Source organism: Mustelus asterias, chromosome 13 (genome assembly GCF_964213995.1).
Source record: "Mustelus asterias chromosome 13, sMusAst1.hap1.1, whole genome shotgun sequence".
Taxonomy (NCBI): domain Eukaryota; kingdom Metazoa; phylum Chordata; class Chondrichthyes; order Carcharhiniformes; family Triakidae; genus Mustelus; species Mustelus asterias.
The window spans coordinates 64,054,836-64,073,656 of NC_135813.1; the positions used below are offsets into that span (position 1 = coordinate 64,054,836).

Sequence of the window (18,821 nt, forward strand, 5' to 3'; positions counted from 1 at the left end):
GTTTGGTTTCAGATTTGAAAATCAGGGTTAGCCTCAAGGAAACGGTACATTCTTGCTCAGACATACTGCAGTCCAAATGCCTGCTGCGTAATGTTCATGTTTAAGGACCCATTTGTCAATGCTTGTATTTGCCTCCGAGGTCCAGTTAATGTGATGTTCACAGTGTGTAACTGATGTACACAGTATGTAACAAACACAGTATGTAACCACTATATATCAAATATCCGAATCCAATAAAAGTGGCCAAACACCAGCAACTGTGTCTTATTGTAGTCGAGACCCGAGGGTGTAAGCTCGGTTGTCAGCCCGATGCAGCGCTGAGGGAGTGCAGCACTGTCAGCACTGCTGGCCTATGGTCAAATGGATGTTAATGGTCACATGGTGCTTCCCAAAGAAGAGATAAATCATCCACCACCACACCACCCCCACCCCCCCCCCCCCCCGCAGCATTCATCACCCCCGCAACCCCCCCCCCCCCCCCACCCCCCCAATCCCCCAACCCCCAGCTCCTGGTTACGGCTCGAGGTGACACCCTAATGAACATGCATTTAGCAGCCTGCCCCTTCACCTCCCCATCAGTGAAAGATCATCAACAATTTGAGGATCAGTTGCTTGATAACTGGTCTAATGAATAACACTATTCCAGTAAACCAGTTTGTAACAAATAACCCAATCCAATAAAGGTGGGCAAACACCAGCAAACTGCTTTTAAAAGTTCCATGGATGTGGGGGTCACTGGCTGGGCCAGCATTTGTTGTCTATCACTAATTGCCTTCGCACTGAGTGGCTTCCTGGGCCAATTCAGAGGGCAGTTAAGAGTCAGCCACGTTGCTGTGGCTCTGGAGTCACATGGAGGCCAGGCCAGGTAAGGGTGGTAGATAAAGGACAAGAGTGAAGCAGATGGATTTTTACAGCAATCAACACTGGTCACTGTGGCTGAGACTAGCTTCCAATTGCAAATCTTGTTCCAAAGCCCAGGAACAGATCACCGACTTACAGCCAGGACCCTGCTCACATGTGGAAATGTAGGAGTTGTCCAGGAAGAGAGAAGGGGACAAGTCATTTAGGACTGATTAGGGACAGTCAGCATGGCTTTGTGAGTGGAAAATCACGTCTCACAAATTTGATTGGGTTTTTTGAAGGGGTAACCAAGAAGGTAGATGAGGGCAGTGCAGTTGATGTTGTCTACATGGACTTTAGCAAGGCCTTTGACAAGGTACTGCATGGTAGGTTGTTACATAAGGTTAAATCTCACAGGATCCAGGGTGAGGTAGCCAAATGGATACAAAATTGGCTTGATGATAGAAGCCAGAGGGTGGTTGTAGAGAGTTGTTTTTCAAACTGGAGGCTGTGACCAGCGGTGTGCCTCAGGGATCAGTGCTGGGCCCACTGTTATTTGTCATTTATATTAATGATTTGGATGAGAATATAGGGGGCATGGTTAGCAAGTTTGCAGATGACATCAATTTGGTGGCATAGTGGACATTGAAGAAAGTTATCTAGGATTGCAATGGGATCTTGATCAATTGGGCCAGTGGGCTGATGAGTGGCAGATGGAGTTTAATTTAGATAAATGCGAGGTGATGCATTTTGGTAGATCGAACCAGGGCAGGACTTACTCAGTTAATGGTAGGGCATTGAGGAGAGTTACAGGACAAAGAGATCTAGGGGTACAGGTTCATAGCTCCTTGAAAGTGGAGTCACAGGTGGACAGAGTGGTCAAGAAGGCATTCGGCATGCTTGGTTTCATTGGTCAGAACATTGAATGCAAGAGTTGGGACATCTTGTTGAAGTTGTACAAGATATTGGTAAGGCTACATTTGGAATACTGTGTGCAGTTCTGGTCACCCTATTATAGAAAGGATATTATGAAACTAGAAAGAGTGCAGAAAAGATTTACTAGGATGCTACCTGGACTTGGTGGTTTGAGTTATAAGGAGAGGCTGGATAGACTGGGACTTTTTTCTCTGGAGCGTAGGAGGCTTAGGGGTGAACTTATAGAGGTCTATAAAATAATGAGGGGCATAGATCAGCTAGATAGTCAATATATTTTCCCAAAGATAGGGGAGTCTAAAACTAGAGGGCATAGGTTTAAGGTGAGAGGGGAGAAGTACAAAAGGGTCCAGAAGGGCAATTTTTTCAAAAAGAAGGTGGCGAGTGTCTGGAACAAGCTGCCAGAGGTAGTAGTAAAGGCGGGTACAATTTTGTCTTTTAAAAAGTACATGGGTACGATGGGTATAGAGGGATATGGGCCAAACCAGGGCAATTGGGACTAGCTTAGGGGTTAAAAAAAAGGGCGGGCTTGGACAAGTTGGGCCGAAGGGCCTGTTTCCATGGTGTAAACCTCTATGACTCTAAGTCGAGGATGTAGCTTGACAAGAAAGGGAATTAAATAACCAGCTGGAAATGTAACTAGAATTAGAAGCCTTGGTATGGAGAGGTGTTAGTAGCTGCCAATACATTGCAAGATCAGCTGATAAAGGTAGCAAAAGAAAAAAGTTGGACAGAATTTGGAATATATACTGAAATTTCAGAAAAAGTTTCGTTATTTATTTGTGTCATGAATAGGCTTACATTAACAATGCAATAAAGTTACTGTGAAAATCCCTTCGTCGCCACATTCTGGTGCCTGTTCAGGTATACTAGGGGAGAATTTAGCATGGCCAATGCACCTAACCAGCATGTCTTTTGGACTGTGGTAGGAAACCAGAGCACCCGGAGGAAACCCATGCAGACACGGGGAGAACATGCAGAGTCCGCACAGACAGTGACCTAAGCCGGGAATCGAACACAGGTCCTTGGCGCTGTGAGGCAGCAGTGCTAACCACTGTGCCACTGTGCCACCCAAGGGACAGCCAGCCTTATCTCACAGGTGGATGTTCCCTGACAGCACATACAAAGCTAAAACTAGACTTGTAGCTGGGGGTGTTGAGGAAAGACTTGGGATCCAGATATCAGAGTGAACTACCTTACTGCAGGGAAAGTAAGCTTGAAGATTTTAATGGTAATTTTGGCAACACACACCTGGGAGCACAGATCGGTACATATAAAACCAGTGTTTTTACAGGATGAGGAATTTCAAAGGGAAGTAATTTTGAAACCACCTGCGATATAGAAGGAACATTGTGGAATGGAACGGTGTGTTTATGGATTGAACGATACACGAAAGAGTTTGGCATTTTTTGGTAAGGTCAGTTCAGGATTGTTTCCAGGCAGACCCTGTGATGTTCTACTGGTATCACGAGAAACTATCTTTATCACTCATGTTGATGATATTTTGTGCAGAGTTTCAATAGAACCTGAACAATGGGTGATTGATAAAATCAAGAAACAGTTCAAGGTTGGAAGGCCTTTAAATACAAAGGTTTAGACATTATGCAGAACAAGTCAGGAGTGACACTGACTCAATCTTATCTCGAAAATGTTCATCGCATCCCATAAATCAGGTCAGATCCTCTCAAAAGAGGATCCAGGGTGGAATTCTCCAGCCGTGCTGGTCTAAATGCCGGAAGTCCCCGCCTGATCGTCAATGGGGTTTCAAATTGTCCGCAACCCGCCCGCTAAAATTCTAGTGGCGGGCGGGATGGGAGTATTCTCACCCCAGTGTCCAAGGAAGACCAATTGAGAAGTTTGATTGGGCAGTTGAACTGATTGTGCGTTTGGACTAGATATGACAGAAGTTAGGATGTGTTGGAGTTGGCCACTACGATGAAGAATGCTGCAGTAGAGGAAGAACTAAAAGCCAAACATGAAAGAAATGCACACTCCAGCCTTGGGTGAACCAGATAATGAGGTTGGTTATTTTTAGCAATGACCCACATGCCAATCTTCTGGATGGATATTCGAGCGCAGCACAGAATGATAAATGTTTTCCCATTGGCTTGTGAAGCTAAGAAAATTAAGGGGATAGTGAAGAGAACCTTAGCTGCTACATTGGTGCTGGTAGAGACGATAGAAATGGGGATCCAGTTATATTGACAGAAATAGAAGGGGCAAAGTGAGAAAGGTTTCCCATGGAATGCTATGTTGATAACTGATCCCTGTGGGACAAACATCCACTCAACAAAAAATATAAATGAAAACAGACTAAGACCCGAATGTTGCCACCGTTCACGCCAGCGGGATTTTCCCATCCCTCTGCAGTGAAGGGAAATTTGAATGGGTGCCAAATTCTCCAACCTCAGTGCAGTGGTGTGAACAGCTGGTAAGATCACGGCCTAAGAAAAGATCTAGCTGGCATATAAGAAACGTTGGAGTGATATGATGGGTTGACACAATTACCAGATTGCTTTACAAAAAGAAATAGCTGCTCCAAGAAATTGTTAAATGTTATTGGAAGAGGGGTGTCCTGTGTTATAATGACAAAATGGTTTTTTGTTTTGTAACTGTCACCGAGAATCTCCACCCTCATTCACGGCTGGGATTCTCTGGTGCTGCTGAAACTGAATGGAGTTTTGGGTGGAACGCCAAATTCTCCGTGCTCACTTGCTGCAGGGTGGGTACGGACAAGATCGGAGCATCCCACCCAATGTGTGTGTACATTATTGGTTAAGGGAATGTAGGATCTATAATGTTAAATACATGACTTTGTTTCCCTTTGTTTGGGTTGAAAAAAGTTTTTCTTGAATATTTTTAGAAAGTTTTGGTTGGAAGGCAAGGGGAATCTGTCAATGTATCAGCAATTGCACCAGCTCAGCTAATTCTGGGGACGCAGGTTCAAATCCCGCCACGGCAGATGGTGGAATTTGAATTCAATAAGAAAAAATCTGGAATTAAGAATCTACTGATGACCATGAAACCATTGTCGATTGTCGGAAAAACTCATCTGGTTCACAAATGTCCTTTAGGGAAGGAAATCTGCCATTCTTACCCGGTCTGGCCTACATGTGACTCCAGAGTCACAGCAATGTGGTTGGGTGGCACAGTGATTAGCACTGCTGTCTCACAGCGCCAGGGACCCAGGTTTGATTCCTGGCTTAGGTCACCGTCTGTGTGGAGTCTGCACATTCTCCCCGTGTCCACCTGGGTTTCCTCCAGGTGCTCCGGTTTCAGTACAGCACAGGAAACAGGCCCTTCGGCCCTCCAAGCCTCCCACGGTCCGAAAGATGTGCTGGCTAGGTGCATCGGCCATGTTAAATTCTTCCTCAGTGTACCCGAACAGACGTCGGAGTGTGGCGACTAGGGGATTTTCACAGTAACTTCATTGCAATGTTAATGTAAGCCGACTTGTGACTATAATAAAATAAACTTTAACTTTGACTCTCAACTGCCTTCGGGCACCTAGGGATGGACAATAAACGCCGACCAGCCAGTGACGCCCATGTCCCACGAATGAATTTTTAAAAATCCTTTGGCAATGACATTGTTTTAATCCAGTTGCATTGTTAAAGGCTGGTGATAAACATTGGTTCACCTTTTAAAATGGACACAGCTGGGAGAGTTGGGGTGAAAGGAATGGAGAGTCTGTCTCTCTGCTAAGAATAAACCTGCTCAAGGTAAAAGACAAGCTTCATATTTACTCTTTCACCATAGATATGAAAGGAAAGCAGGTTGAGCATTGAGTTTAAAAATTAGCAAGTCATGTTGCAGCTTTAGGGAACCTTAATTAAGCTGCACTTGGAATATAGTGTTCAATTCTGGTCGCCACACTACCAGGAGGATGTGGAGGTTTTGGAGAGGGTACAGAAAAGATTTATCAGGATGTTGCCTGGTATGGAGGGCATTAGCTCTGAGGAGAGGTTGGAGAAACTTGGTTCGTTCTCACTGAAACGACGGAGGTTGAGGGGTGACCTGATAGAAGTCTACAAGATTATGAGGGGCATGGAGAGAGTGGATAGTCAGAAGCTTTTTCCCAGGATGAAAGAGTCAATTACCAGGGGGCACAGGTTTAAGGTGCGAGGGGCAAGGTTTAAAGGAGATGTACGAGGCAAGTTTTTTACACTGAAGGTGGTGGGTGCCTGGAACTCACTATAGGGGGAGGTAGTGGAAGCAGATACAATAGTGACATTTAAGGGGCATCTTGACAAATATATGAATAGGATGGGAATAGAGGGATATGGTCCCCTCAAGGGTAGGGGGTTCAGATGGCCAGTATGGTCATTGCAGGCTTGGAGGACTGAAGGGCCTGTTCCTGTGCTGTAATTTTCTTTGTTCTTTCTTTGAGGTGGCCTCGATGACACTGGGTGGATTCCTGTTTCACATGTGACATTCAGGTGATGACTGAGCCAGGGTTTTCTCTGTCTATTCCCAACACATGAAGGATTCTCTTTTATTCTCTGCCAACAAAGCAAAAAAAAAATCCAATTACCGACATTAATTCCATACAGGAATCTTCCCACCACAATCATCTCGAATGACCTTGCCATCTTGCTGAAACCCATTATCAGTGCAGCCACAATGGCGACAATGTCATTGCAGAGTAGAGATTTCTTTCTGAAACACAGGAGTGTGTATTTAGTGGGATGTATTGTGAACAATTACAACCTTTCACTGAGTAACAGTTAATAATTAATCTTCTGTACTCAGCAAGATCAAATATTCAAGCTGTCAGCACCATTCATTGAAGCTTCAAGAAGCAATCAGACAAGGGAAAGCATTGGACAAGAGTGGTTCAGATGTAGCCTATCTTCCGAGTCGCTGCTACTTCATTCAAAACATTCATCCTGCTGAATTCTCATCTCAGGATCATGTTTATTACACAACACAACAGATTAACTGAACTATTACACAAATCCATAGATTAACCAAAGGCTGTAAATTCTCAACACTAAACTCTGCCCAGGTTACAGTCATAGTCCCATCAGCTTGGAACTAAATCTATACTGAAGGTATATTTATCCTCAACTTAAAATTCCTCACCCAGCCGGATCATCTTCAAATGTGTAAACCTTCAATGTGTTCATCTTTCTTTTCCACTCTCTCACTCTATCCATCCCTCTCTGCTCCCTCACTCTGTCTATCCATCCCTCTCTGCTCTCTCATTCTATCCATCCCTCTCTGCTCCCTCACTCTGTCTATCCATCCCTCTCTGCTCTCTCACTCTTCTATCCATCCCTCTCTGCTTCCTCACTCTGTCTATCCATCCCTCTCTGCTCCCTCACTCTGTCTATCCATCCCGCTCTGCTCTCTCACTCTGTCTATCCATTCCTCTCTGCTCCCTCACTCTGTCTATCCATCCCGCTCTGCTCTCTCACTCTGTCTATCCATCCCGCTCTGCTTCCTCACTCTGTCTATCCATCCCTCTCTGTTTCCTCACTCTGTCTATCCATCCCTCTCTACTCTCTCACTCTGTCTATCCATCCCACTCTGCTCCCTCACTCTGTCTATCCATCCCTCTCTGCTTCCTCACTCTGTCTATCCATCCCTCTCTGCTCCCTCACTCTGTCTATCCATCCCTCTCTGCTTCCTCACTCTGTCTATCCATCCCTCTCTGCTCCCTCACTCTGTCTAGCCATCCCGCTCTGCTCTCTCACTCTGTCTATCCATCCCTCTCTGCTCTCTCACTCTGTCTATCCATCCCGCTCTGCTTCCTCACTCTGTCTATCCATCCCTCTCTGTTTCCTCACTCTGTCAATCCATCCCACTCTACTCCCTCACTCTGTCTATCCGTCCCTCTCTGTTTCCTCACTCTGTCAATCCATCCCACTCTGCTCCCTCACTCTGTCCATCTGCCCCACTTTGCTCCCTCACTCTGTCTATCCGTCCCTCTCTGTTTCCTCACTCTGTCTAGCCATCCCTCTCTGCTCCCTCACTCTGTCTATCCTTCCCTCTCTGTTCCCTCACTCTGTCTATCCATCCCTCTCTGCTCCCTCACTCTGTCTATCCATCCCTCTCTGCTCCCTCACTCTGTCTATCCATCCCTCTCTGCTCCCTCACTCTGTCTATAATCATAAGAACTAGGAGCAGGAGTAGGCCATTCAGCCCTTTGAGCTTGCTCTGCCATTCAATACGATCATGGCTGACCTCAGGCTGTCTATCAATCTACCTTCAACCCCATAGAAAGCCGATCCCTAAACCTCCATCTACTACTCCCACCATTCTAATCCCTGGTTCTTTGTATTTTTATCTCGGTCAGTATAATATTATTGCTGACACCCGTTCGTCCAAGTTCAAACAGGTTCGGAAATGAGGTGCTATATAATTTGGTGATGTGATGCACGGATCGATTCCTGGTGTTCCTACCTTCCATACTTCAATGTGAAAACTGCAGCAAACTGTGCTCCTATCAGTCCCCCAACAGGGTAAATAGATACAATAATGGACCACAGGAGCATTAATGAATATTCCTGTAATGGCTTTTCATATCGCTCGATCCATGTTTCATTGATGAATTTCTTAATATGCTGTGAGAATGAAAAACAACGGAAGCTTCATTCAATATCAAACTGAAATAGAATTGCAGAGCGGAATGTGCAGAATTGTGAATCAGAGTTACAAGGGTCAGTAATTTCAGATGTTCTTCTTACCTCTGAGGGTGGATTGATAGCGGATATATTGAAGCCAAACTGGAAACTCCCACCAATTCCTACGGCAAAGGTGAAGAATATAAACTTCCTCCTGTGGAGCTGCAAAATGAAAAGAAACCACCGCTGATAATGAAATAACCCTGTCCAATATCCCGCAGCGTCAGACATCAAGCGAAAGTTTGCCCAGAGTCTAAGACCAAGTGATGTGGCTTACCTGCTTAGAATGAAGATCAGACAATTGGAAAGTTAGTTAAAGAGAACCTGTTAACAGGAGCTGCCCAACTTTCCATCTCTAGCTCAGATTTTTTTATTCATGCGTGGGACATGGGCGTCGCTGGCTGGCCAGCATTTATTACCCATCTCTAGTTGCCCAAGGGCAGTTGAGAGTCAACCACATTGCTGTGGCTCTGGAGTCACATGTATCATCATAGAAACCCTACAGTACAGAAAGAGGCCATTCGGTCCATCGAGTCTGCACCGACCACAATCCCACCCAGGCCCTACTCCCATATCCCTACATATTTACCCACCTAATCCCTCTAACCTATGCATCTCAGGACACTAAGGGCAATTTTTAGCATGGCCAATCAACCTAACCCGCACATCTTTGGACTGTGGGAGGAAACCGGAGCACCCGGAGGAAACCCACGCAGACACGGGGAGAATGTGCAAACTCCACACAGACAGTGACCCAAGCCGGGAATCGAACCCAGGTCCCTGGAGCTGTGAAGCAGCAGTGCTAACCACTGTGCTACCGTGCCATCCCCAGACCAGGTAAGGACGGCAGATTTCCTTCCCTAAAGGACATTAGTGAACCAGATGGGTTTTTCTGACAATCGACAATGGTTCCATGGTCATCAGTAGATTCTTAATTCCAGATATTTCTTATTGAATTCAAATTCCACCATCTGCTGTGGCGGGATTCGAACCCGGGTCCCCAGAGCGTTAACTCAGTTTCTGGATTAATAGTCTCGAGATAATACCACTAGGCCATCGCCACCCGTATCAAGGAACAGTGCAACATTTATCGACATATCTTTCTCACACACATCCCAAATCCTGTTAGCCACCATTCCTTTGCAGTGCTTCATGCATTGTTGCCGGGTGTCCCATCTTATCGTACCCTCTCCCGAGTAGGACTCTACCTCTGCTATGCTGCAAGAAGTCTCACAACACCAGGTTAAAGTCCAACAGATTTATTTGGAATCACAAGCTTTCGGAGCGCTGCTCCTTCCTCAGGTGAGAGGACACTCACTCACCGACAACACTCATCTGATGAAGGAGCAGTGCTCCGAAAGCTCATGATTCCAAATAAACCTGTTAGACTTTAACCTGATGTTGTGAAACTTCTTACTCAGCCTATTCGAGGCAGGGCTGATGAGATGGTATCTTCCACCAATTCCTTTGGTTCCTCTGCCCCAAACTCACTCGATTCCAGCAAGAAGTGTGGAGCAGCGAGAAGCGGGAATTATTCCAGGCGAGGGGTTTGGTGTTAGAATGATCAAAGAAAAAATACTTTGTGGCTGAACAGATAACTCTGTTTGTAAAAAGGACTAGTTGCCAACTTGCTGGGGTGCTTGGAAGTGGTCCTGTTGACTTTACCCTTAGCTGGCTAGCATGTGCCACATTTTGACAGCCAATGGCCACTTGAGATGCGTCATTACTGATGCTGGCGCCCCCTGTCTTATGCCAATGAAACTGTAGCGAGTCAGCCCAGCTCTTATGCTGTCGACAGGCCCCAGTGCTCTTCCTGTTATACTCAGCAGGGACTGAGGGGAATGACAGGGGATGGGGGGGATTGTGCAGTTCTGGCCCACAAAGCCCACTGCTATCTTCCATTTTGAAGGTGGAGTTAGTTAACGGTGGACTCCCCTCAGAGGAAACTAGTCCTGCTGACTAATAAAATTAAACATCAGCTACTCACAAAAAAAGCAGGATTAGCATTAACATCCTCCTGGCCCTCGCGTTTCTGTCAATAGCTCACTACATTTTGTTTAAACAGTGACTGCGAATGTCACCATGGGGGTTACTGATACGAAGTTACTGAACCTGCGACTTTACTGGAGCGTTGACTGAGCTGATTAATTCACCTCACTTACATCTTATCCTAGGTGAAACCAGGCTAAAAAACTCAGAAGCCTTCAAGGCCACTGCTGTAAACCCGATCCCAGATGAGGTGGAGGGAAGAGCGTGTTCATTCTGCTCCTTTTTAAATGGTTATTAAAGAGTCATGGGGCGGGATTTTCCTGTCCCGCCTGCCACAGGAATCATAGCAGGAGGGGGAGGGCCAGTCAAAGGTCTGCTGACTTCGGGCGGGACTTTCCCGTCTTGGGGTGAGCACGGCCGGAAAATCCCGCCCTTTGCCTGTAGCCTTGTACATTGTGGTGTTTCAAGAGATCATCTAAACACTTCTTCAACGTTGTGAAGGTTCCCGCCTCCACCACCCTTTCAGGCAGTGAGTTCCAGATTCCCACCACCCTCTGAGTTTCCTCAAATCCCCCCCAAATCTCCTCCCCTTACCTTAAATCTATGCACCCTGACCCCTCTGCTGAGGGGGAAAGTTCCTTCCTATCTATGTCCCTCATAATTGGAGGAATGATCGTGTGAAATAAGGTGGTCCACAAACACAGGGGAACTGGTATCCTGGTACTATCGAACATTGAAGTAGTTTGAAACGCCAGCCAGTCAGCCTCCCATGGTGTTGGGGAATACCGGGGCTGATTATACCCTCCCAGTTACAAGGGCTGCTTTCAGAAGAGCAGGTGCCTAACGCACAAAAGAACTAGGAGCAGGAGTAGGCCATTCGGCCCCTCGATCCTGCTCCACCATTCAATAACATCAGGGCTGATGTGATTGCTGTCTCAACTCCATATTCTGCCTACAACCCCGCCCCCACCCCCCCACCCCCACCCCCACCGACTCCCTTGTTAGTCAAGAAACTATCTACCTCTGTCTTCAAAATATTCAATGACCCTTCCTCCACCAGTCTCTGGGGAAGAGAGTTTGAAGATTCACAACTCTCTGAGAAAAAGTTTCTCCTCTCTGTTTTAAATGGGAGACCCTTTATTTTTAAACGAAGTCTCCTCGTTCTAATCTCTCCCACAAAGGGAAACATCCTTTCAGCATCCACTCTGTCAGGTCTCCTCAGGATCGTAAATGTTTCAATAAGGTCACTTCTCATTTTTCGAAACTCCAAGGATACAGGCCCAGCCTCGCCAACCTTTCCTCATAAGATAACCCCCACATCCCAGGAATCAGTCGACTGAACTCTCTCGGAGCTAAAAAGCCATGTTGGCAACCAAATAACGTCTCGCTGATCAGAGGGTGTATTTACAGCTGACAATTTTCAATAGGAATAAAAACTGAAAATGTTGGAAAAATGCTGGGTTGGCACGCTGGTACAGTGGTTAGCACTGCTGCCTCACAGCGCCAGGGACCCGGGTTCAATTCCGGCCTCGGGTGACGGTCTGTGTGGAGTTTGCACATTCTTTCCGTGTCTGTGTGGGTTTCCTCCGGGTGCTCCGGTTTCCTCCCACAGTGCAAAGATGTGCGGGTTAGGTTGATTGGCCATGCTAAATTGCCTCTTAGTGTCAGGGGGACTAGTAAGGTAATTACGTGGGGTTATGGGGATAGGGCCTGGATGGGATTGTTGTTGGTGCAGGCCCGATGGGCTGAATGGCCTCCTTCTGCATTGTAGGGATTCCATGACTCAGCAGGTCAGGCAACATTTGTGGAGGGAGAAACAGAATTAACAGGCCCAATTTTACCATCGCGTTGTGCCCATTTTCGGGCATGAAAACTTGGTAAAGTTGGGCGTGGGGTGTGCCCGCCTCCGTGCCAGTTCCCCTTTTACCAAGGCCCGAAAATGGCCGCGATCGGGACCGCACCCCAAATGGGCACGGCGGCCATTTAAATGCATTTGCATCCATTTGAATTGCCTTAATGGGCTGCACACTCAACCTTACCAGCACTTCCCCCTTTACCACCGCGTTCGCCCATCCAGAATCGGCGCAAAACAGACAAGCTCCATATAAGTCCGATTCTGGCGCTCCAGTTAATGAGGAGGTAAGTGCTGAGTGTCCGACGGCTCTCTGCTTGAGATCGATGGTGGGGGAAGGTGGATCCGCTGCCACTCTGCCTGAGATCAGTGAGGGGGAAGGGGGGTCCGCTGCCACTCTGGCTGAGATCAGTGAGGGGGAAGGGGGGGTCCGCTGCCACTCTGCCTGAGATCAGTGGGGGTGAAGGCAGGTCCGCTGCCACTCTGCCTGAGATCAGTGAGGGGGAAGGGGAGGTCCGCTGCCACTCTGCCTGAGATCAGTGAGGGGGAAGGGGGGTCCGCTGCCACTCTACCTGAGATCAGTGGGGGGGAAGGGGGGTCCGCTGCCACTCTACCTGAGATCAGTGGGGGGGAAGGGGGTCCGCTGCCACTCTGCCTGAGATCTGTGAGGGCGAAGGGGGGTCCGCTGTCACTCTGCCTGAGATCAGTGGGGGGGAAGGGGGGTCCGCTGCCACTCTGCCTGAGATCAATGGGGGGGAAGGGGGGTCCGCTGCCACTCTGCCTGAGATCCATGGGGAGGGAAGAGGGTAGGGGCCCGCGATCGATCTGGGTGGCAGAGAGGGTGGGGAGGTAAAGGGGTCAGTAATGTTGTGGGGGTGAGGCAATGTCTGTGAAGGCCAGGGAGAGGCATTATTGGGCTCGGGAGGGATGTGGGAGGGGAGCAGAATTCTATCATTTTTTTTCTACGCAGTTGGAGGCCTAGAATAATCTTAGACTTAGAATGAAAATGGTAATATTGGGCCCAACATTTCAGGTCGAGATGATCTTTTTATCAGGATTCGGAATCCAGAGGAAATGGCTGCCTTATGTCTGAACATAGGGACGTATATGGGGAAAACCTGATACAAAAGGTGTTGCAAAGACAGGGAGGATAGGGACGGGGGTTTTGTAGACAGGGTGTGATCTGATTTTAAGTTGGTGTGACTCAGCAACATGTAATGAAGGAACAGTGCCAAGCCAGCAAGAGGTCCCTCGACAAAACTTACTCCATCTGAAACGCTAGACTTGCACTAAGACCTGACCCTTGACCCAATGACGCTGGTCACATCTGCTCTTAAAAGTGTTAATATTTAATGAAACATATATCAAAAAAAAATTTGAGAGTCCAGTAAGTGTGGAGCACGTGATGCTTTGCTGTTGTAACCTTTCTGCAGATTTTCTCCAGGGGAATGTCAAACCCGGGATCAAACACGTCACATGATCCGAGGAGCTTTCTGATAAACACACCCACATTTTAGCCAATCACACGCAGGCTTTGTGCACATGTGACCTGCATTTGACCATCACGTAATCTGTTCCAAGTTCCTGCTTACTGGGCAGCAGACACGTTTACTGGGAATCCGTATCAATGTCAAACACTCAGTAACCAGCCCCCTGGTAAATGTTTACAAGTTAACCAACAAGCGAATGCACTTTGAATTTGAAGCCAGTTCCTCACAGGGTGGGAAGGAGTCCTTTAAGAACCTACAGTGATTATAAATCTGAAGAACCTCAGCTCAAAGTATCACAGCTTGGTATTGCTCCTGCTCTGGCCGAGACGGCAAGGAACTACGAAAGGTTGTGAATATAGCCCAGTCCATCACGCAAACCAACCTCCCATCCATTGACTCCGTCTATACTTCCTGCTGCCTCAGAAAAGCAGCCAGCATAATCAAGGACCCCATGCACCCCGGACATTCTTCCACCTTCTTCCTTCGGGAAAAAGATACAAGAGTCTGAGGTCACCGACTCAGGAACAGCTTCTTCCCTGCTGCTGTCAGACTTTTGAATGGACTTACCTTGCATTAAGTTGATCTTTCTCTACACCCTAGTTATGACTGTAACACTATATTCCGCACTCTCTTGTTTCCTTCTCTATGAACGGTATGTTTTGTCTGTATAGCGAGCAAGAAAGAATACTTTTCACTGTATGTTAATACATGTGACAATAATAAATCAAATCAAATCAAATCAAAGTTGCCTTGATTAAGTCCTCCATGGGTTTGACAGTTTTGTTCCATTTGCTCTTACATGGACATGTGAATAATCTCCTGAATGGAGATATCAGTGCCAAATAATCCTCCCATTCCTGTTTGACTCAAAACTTCATCAACATCCAACCCCATGGTGTCAGCACGTTTTCCATTTTATTCCCCTTCACTTTCGCTTAACCGCTTACTCCAATTCAGGGTCGCCGGGAGTCAGAGCCTATCCCGTCAGACACTGGGCACTAGGCAGGATACATCCAGGATGAGGCGCCAGTCTATCACAGGGCACACACTCACATGCCCAGACAAACTGAAGGGCACATTACCATGGCTAATCCACCCAACATGCATGTCTTTGCGCTGTGGGAGGAAACTGGAACACCCAGAGGAAGTCCATGCAGACACCGGGAGAGGCAGAGAGATTCTTTCCACTTAGAAAGGAAACAAGAACTAGAGGACACAGCCTCAAAATAAGGGGGAGTCAGTTTAGGACAGAGTTGAGGAGGAACTTCTTCTCTCAGAGGGTAGTGAATCTCTGGAATTCTCTGCCCATTGAAGCAGTGGAGGCTACCTCGTTAAATATGTTTAAGTCACAGATAGATAGATTTCTGATCAATAAGGGAATTAAGGGTTATGGGGAGCGGGCGGGTAAGTGGAACTAAACCACTATCAGATCAGCCATGATCTTGTTGAATGGCGGGGCAGGCTCGAGGGGCTAGATGGCCTACTCCTGCTCTTATTTCTTATGTTCTTATGCTCTTACGTTCTTAACATGCAAACTCCACACGAACAGTCACCTGAGGCCGGAATTGAACCTGGATCCCTGACACTGTGGGACAACTGTGCCACCATGCCAATTTATTACTATGAATTCCAAACAGATACATCATGAATATAATGGACACATCCCTGGATGCCTAACCAATCCTACTGTTGAACCCATTCCCGTGTTTCCACTGAGGTCTACCTGAGGGTGAGAGAGTGGGTGTGAGAGTGTGGGTGTGGGTGTTCTTGATCCACGAGAAAGGACTCTTCAGTTGTAGGCAATAAAATAAAACTTACTCCAACTTATAAACCAAAGAAAAAAGATTTAATAAAGAAACTTGATTACTCCAACACTTGAGGCCTCACCCTGGCCCATTCCAAGCTCTAACAATTCCCAACAAGTGCTTATTTATACTGAGTCAGCTCGTCAGCTGACCACCACATCATGTTGTCATTGGTTACATAGTTTACTGGGTCAGCTGACCCTTACAGCTTGTAACCATTGGTCGCACTGCAATAGGTCTAATGGTTACATTCTAACAGATTCTCCTTTCTTCAAAGTAATTTAAGGCAACCATCCTCCAGTATTCTTAACAACTTTCCAGTACCTGCACCCCTTTTAGTAAAACAGTTGGATACCCGTAGATTTGCACCAACCCAGTGGAGTTTGGAAACTTCCCTGTTTTCCAGCGTTTGTTTAACGCTGGCCAAATCAATTCTCAGTCGCTTTTCTGTTACACTTTTTGTCGAGTGAACATTGTCCCATAAAGGCCAATTGTCCACATAACACTCAATTGGTACTTTCTTTCCCGACGTTGCCATAAAAATAACTCTGTTAATGTCAGACAAATATATCCCCATATCCACCGCCTCTACTAACGCTAGGGTTTCAGCCGCCAATCTTTTGACCACCCTTTTTATTTTCTCTGCTTCCCAGGCCAAGGGGCAATATTTTCCTTCCTTACCAACCAGGAATATTATTAATCCATAATCTGGTCCAGCTGGTAGATTGGTATGTGAGGCATCACTAAACACAACCAGCTTCATATCTTCCGGTTCTCCCAGTGCTGGGAATTTAATTACACATTCCTCTAATTTTAGCTTTTTTAATGTTTTGTTTTCCTGCAAGATCTCTCTGACTGAGGCATGGTTCGACATATTACTGAGCTCCAGGACATTATAGCTCCCATCCGGTCTTGTCTGTGTGCCAATTGTCCTATCATAATCCTCAACAATCCTGTTCCTTTTCTGTTGGCCCGTTCCTCTTTTCCCATTGACCTTTCACTGGTGATGGGAATGGGATCAATACAGTTTAGATATCCTTGTTGACTCATCGTTACCCCGGATTTACTTTATTGGATATCAAGACCGAGATATCAAAAAGCACCAGCTGCTTTAAATTCTGTTTTTAGCTTCTCAATTATTCTTTTCTCAAACTCTTCTGTGCCGCCCCATAGGAAATCATCAACATGCATCAGAAAAATTCCAGCTAATTTTCCTTCAGACTTCCAGTAGAACATTGCTGGATCTGCTTTTAACTGGACACAGCCAGTCTTCAGCAACACAGAACGTACAGAGAAATACCAAACCCTTGATGCATCACTTAATCCAAATACACATTTGTTTAATTTGCACAATTGTCCCTGTGTATTACCTGCTTCTTTGGGAGGCCTCAAGAAAACTTTTCTTTGAAATGTTTCACCTTGCAGAAATGCTGCTTTGATATCTATTGGTTTACACATCCAATTATTAGATGCTAGGACAGCCAAAAAAAGTTTCAGTGTCACTTTCCCCGCTGTGGGTGAATCGACCCTAACGTCTCTCCCATCCAAATGATCCTCATACCCATGGGCTACTAATCTGGCTTCTGCTACGTAAGTCCCACCTTGCAAAACTTCCTCTGTGTAAACCCACCGATGGGTACCTCGGTGTACACCCCAAACTCTTTCCAAATGTCCAGCTCTCTTTGTTTGGCCGCTCTTATCTCCACAACTCCATTTTGTTGGCAGCTGCCAACACTTCCCTATCATGGGGACTTCTACTCCTACTCCTATCATCGGTTTGATTCCTAGTCTTCCTCGTTAAGCTCCTGCCTCTACAGTCGTGTCTGTTCCTGTCAGGGCTGCTACTCTCAGATCGCTGGTCTCCGTTAACACAACTTCGTTCACAGATCTGTGACTTTTTTCTGGGTTCACGAATGCTGACTGTCTCACCTTCAGGACTTAAGTCTCACTTTTTTTGCTTCCATCTTTCCACCTCATTTTCCCCAATCTATAGCTTTGGCTTCTTGCCCCCGCTCCTGGATGTTGAGCCAGTATTTATACTTTCCTGACGCCTTTCCTGCTTTCCCGATTATACCGGGTGTGTATGATATAATTGTGCTTACTTTGGGTAGCTGAACCTTTGAAGTAGCAGCTTCATCCCCTGCTTCACTGGTACTTTGTTGATCATCAGATTCCCTCTCATCTATAGTTCACTGATCCTCATAATAACTCAGGGTTTGTGCATGTGAGGTACAAGGTACCTCCTGCACTTCTACATCTTGCTCAGATGCTCCAAATTCATACCCAAGTCCGACTACCCTCGAAGAGTGGCCTTGCACTGTCTGGTCACCGTGTTAGAATGGCCTGGCACCATCTGGTTACTGTGTTGTACTATAACTACCTTACCATCTGCCCCTATCACTTTCCCAGACCCTTTCCACTCTTTTAGGTCCTCTCTTTTGTAGTAGACCCTATCCCCTTTCTCGAAGTATATCCCTGACCATCTTATGCCTTGGGGCTCGTCTTATCCATTCTGAAACCTCAGCCTTAATGAAGGCCTTTCTACCTGCATACATAGTGTTTAAGCATGTAGAAAACATGAAGCTAATGCTTGCCCCTTCTGATGCCAGAGGAACGTCTGTTAACACTGACGGCAACTTTGGATTTCTCCCGTATATCAGCTGGTATGGACTATAGCCCCCCACCATTTGTAACGAATTTTTCGCGTGCACTGCCCATGCTAATGCAACCTGCAATTTACAGCCCGGTTGATCCGCCAAAATTTTATGCAACATGTCATCTTTTTCACAGAGGCCATTGCTGAATGGGCTTTCCGCTGCAGTGTACATTATTACAATATTTAAATTTTCACACATACCTTGAAACTCATCATTTGCGAATTCACCCCCATTGTCCGTCAAAAATTTAGACGGTGCCCCCAACCCTGTTCCAATCCAGTGGGTCATAATTTTATCTATAATAGTCCTTTTATCTTTGCTGTAAATCACCATGGATATGCTAAACCAGGTGGACATGCCCACGAAGTACAATAGATAGATAGAGTCCCATATCTTTAGATCCATCGCGACTACATCATTGAAATCTCGTGCTAATGGTAGACTCACGACTGAACGCGGGGGGTGTCCTTCTACATTTTATGCAAGTTTCACACTGGGCTGATGTTTGCTCTGAGATTATATCCTTTGTCCAGCACACCTGCATCTTGCAGCAGTGCTCTCAGTCTCTGTGGTGATGGATGACCAAACTGCTAATGGAGTTTCAGAATAACCTTCCTTTTGTCCAT

At 46.4% G+C, this 18,821-nt stretch overlaps 1 protein-coding gene across 1 annotated transcript in view; it reads right to left on the bottom strand.

Annotated features, from left to right (window-relative positions):
• LOC144502265 (solute carrier family 2, facilitated glucose transporter member 11-like) overlaps positions 1-18,428 on the bottom strand; it is a 55,150-nt gene extending 36,722 nt beyond the window's left edge. The window contains exons 1-4 of the mRNA XM_078226088.1: positions 18,396-18,428; positions 8,466-8,564; positions 8,182-8,342; positions 6,308-6,432 (exon numbers count right to left, since the gene is read on the bottom strand). Of these exons, the coding sequence (XP_078082214.1) occupies positions 6,308-6,432; positions 8,182-8,342; positions 8,466-8,564; positions 18,396-18,428 (418 nt within the window). The remainder of the gene's footprint in view (positions 1-6,307; positions 6,433-8,181; positions 8,343-8,465; positions 8,565-18,395) is intronic.
• Positions 18,429-18,821: the final 393 nt, after the last annotated feature.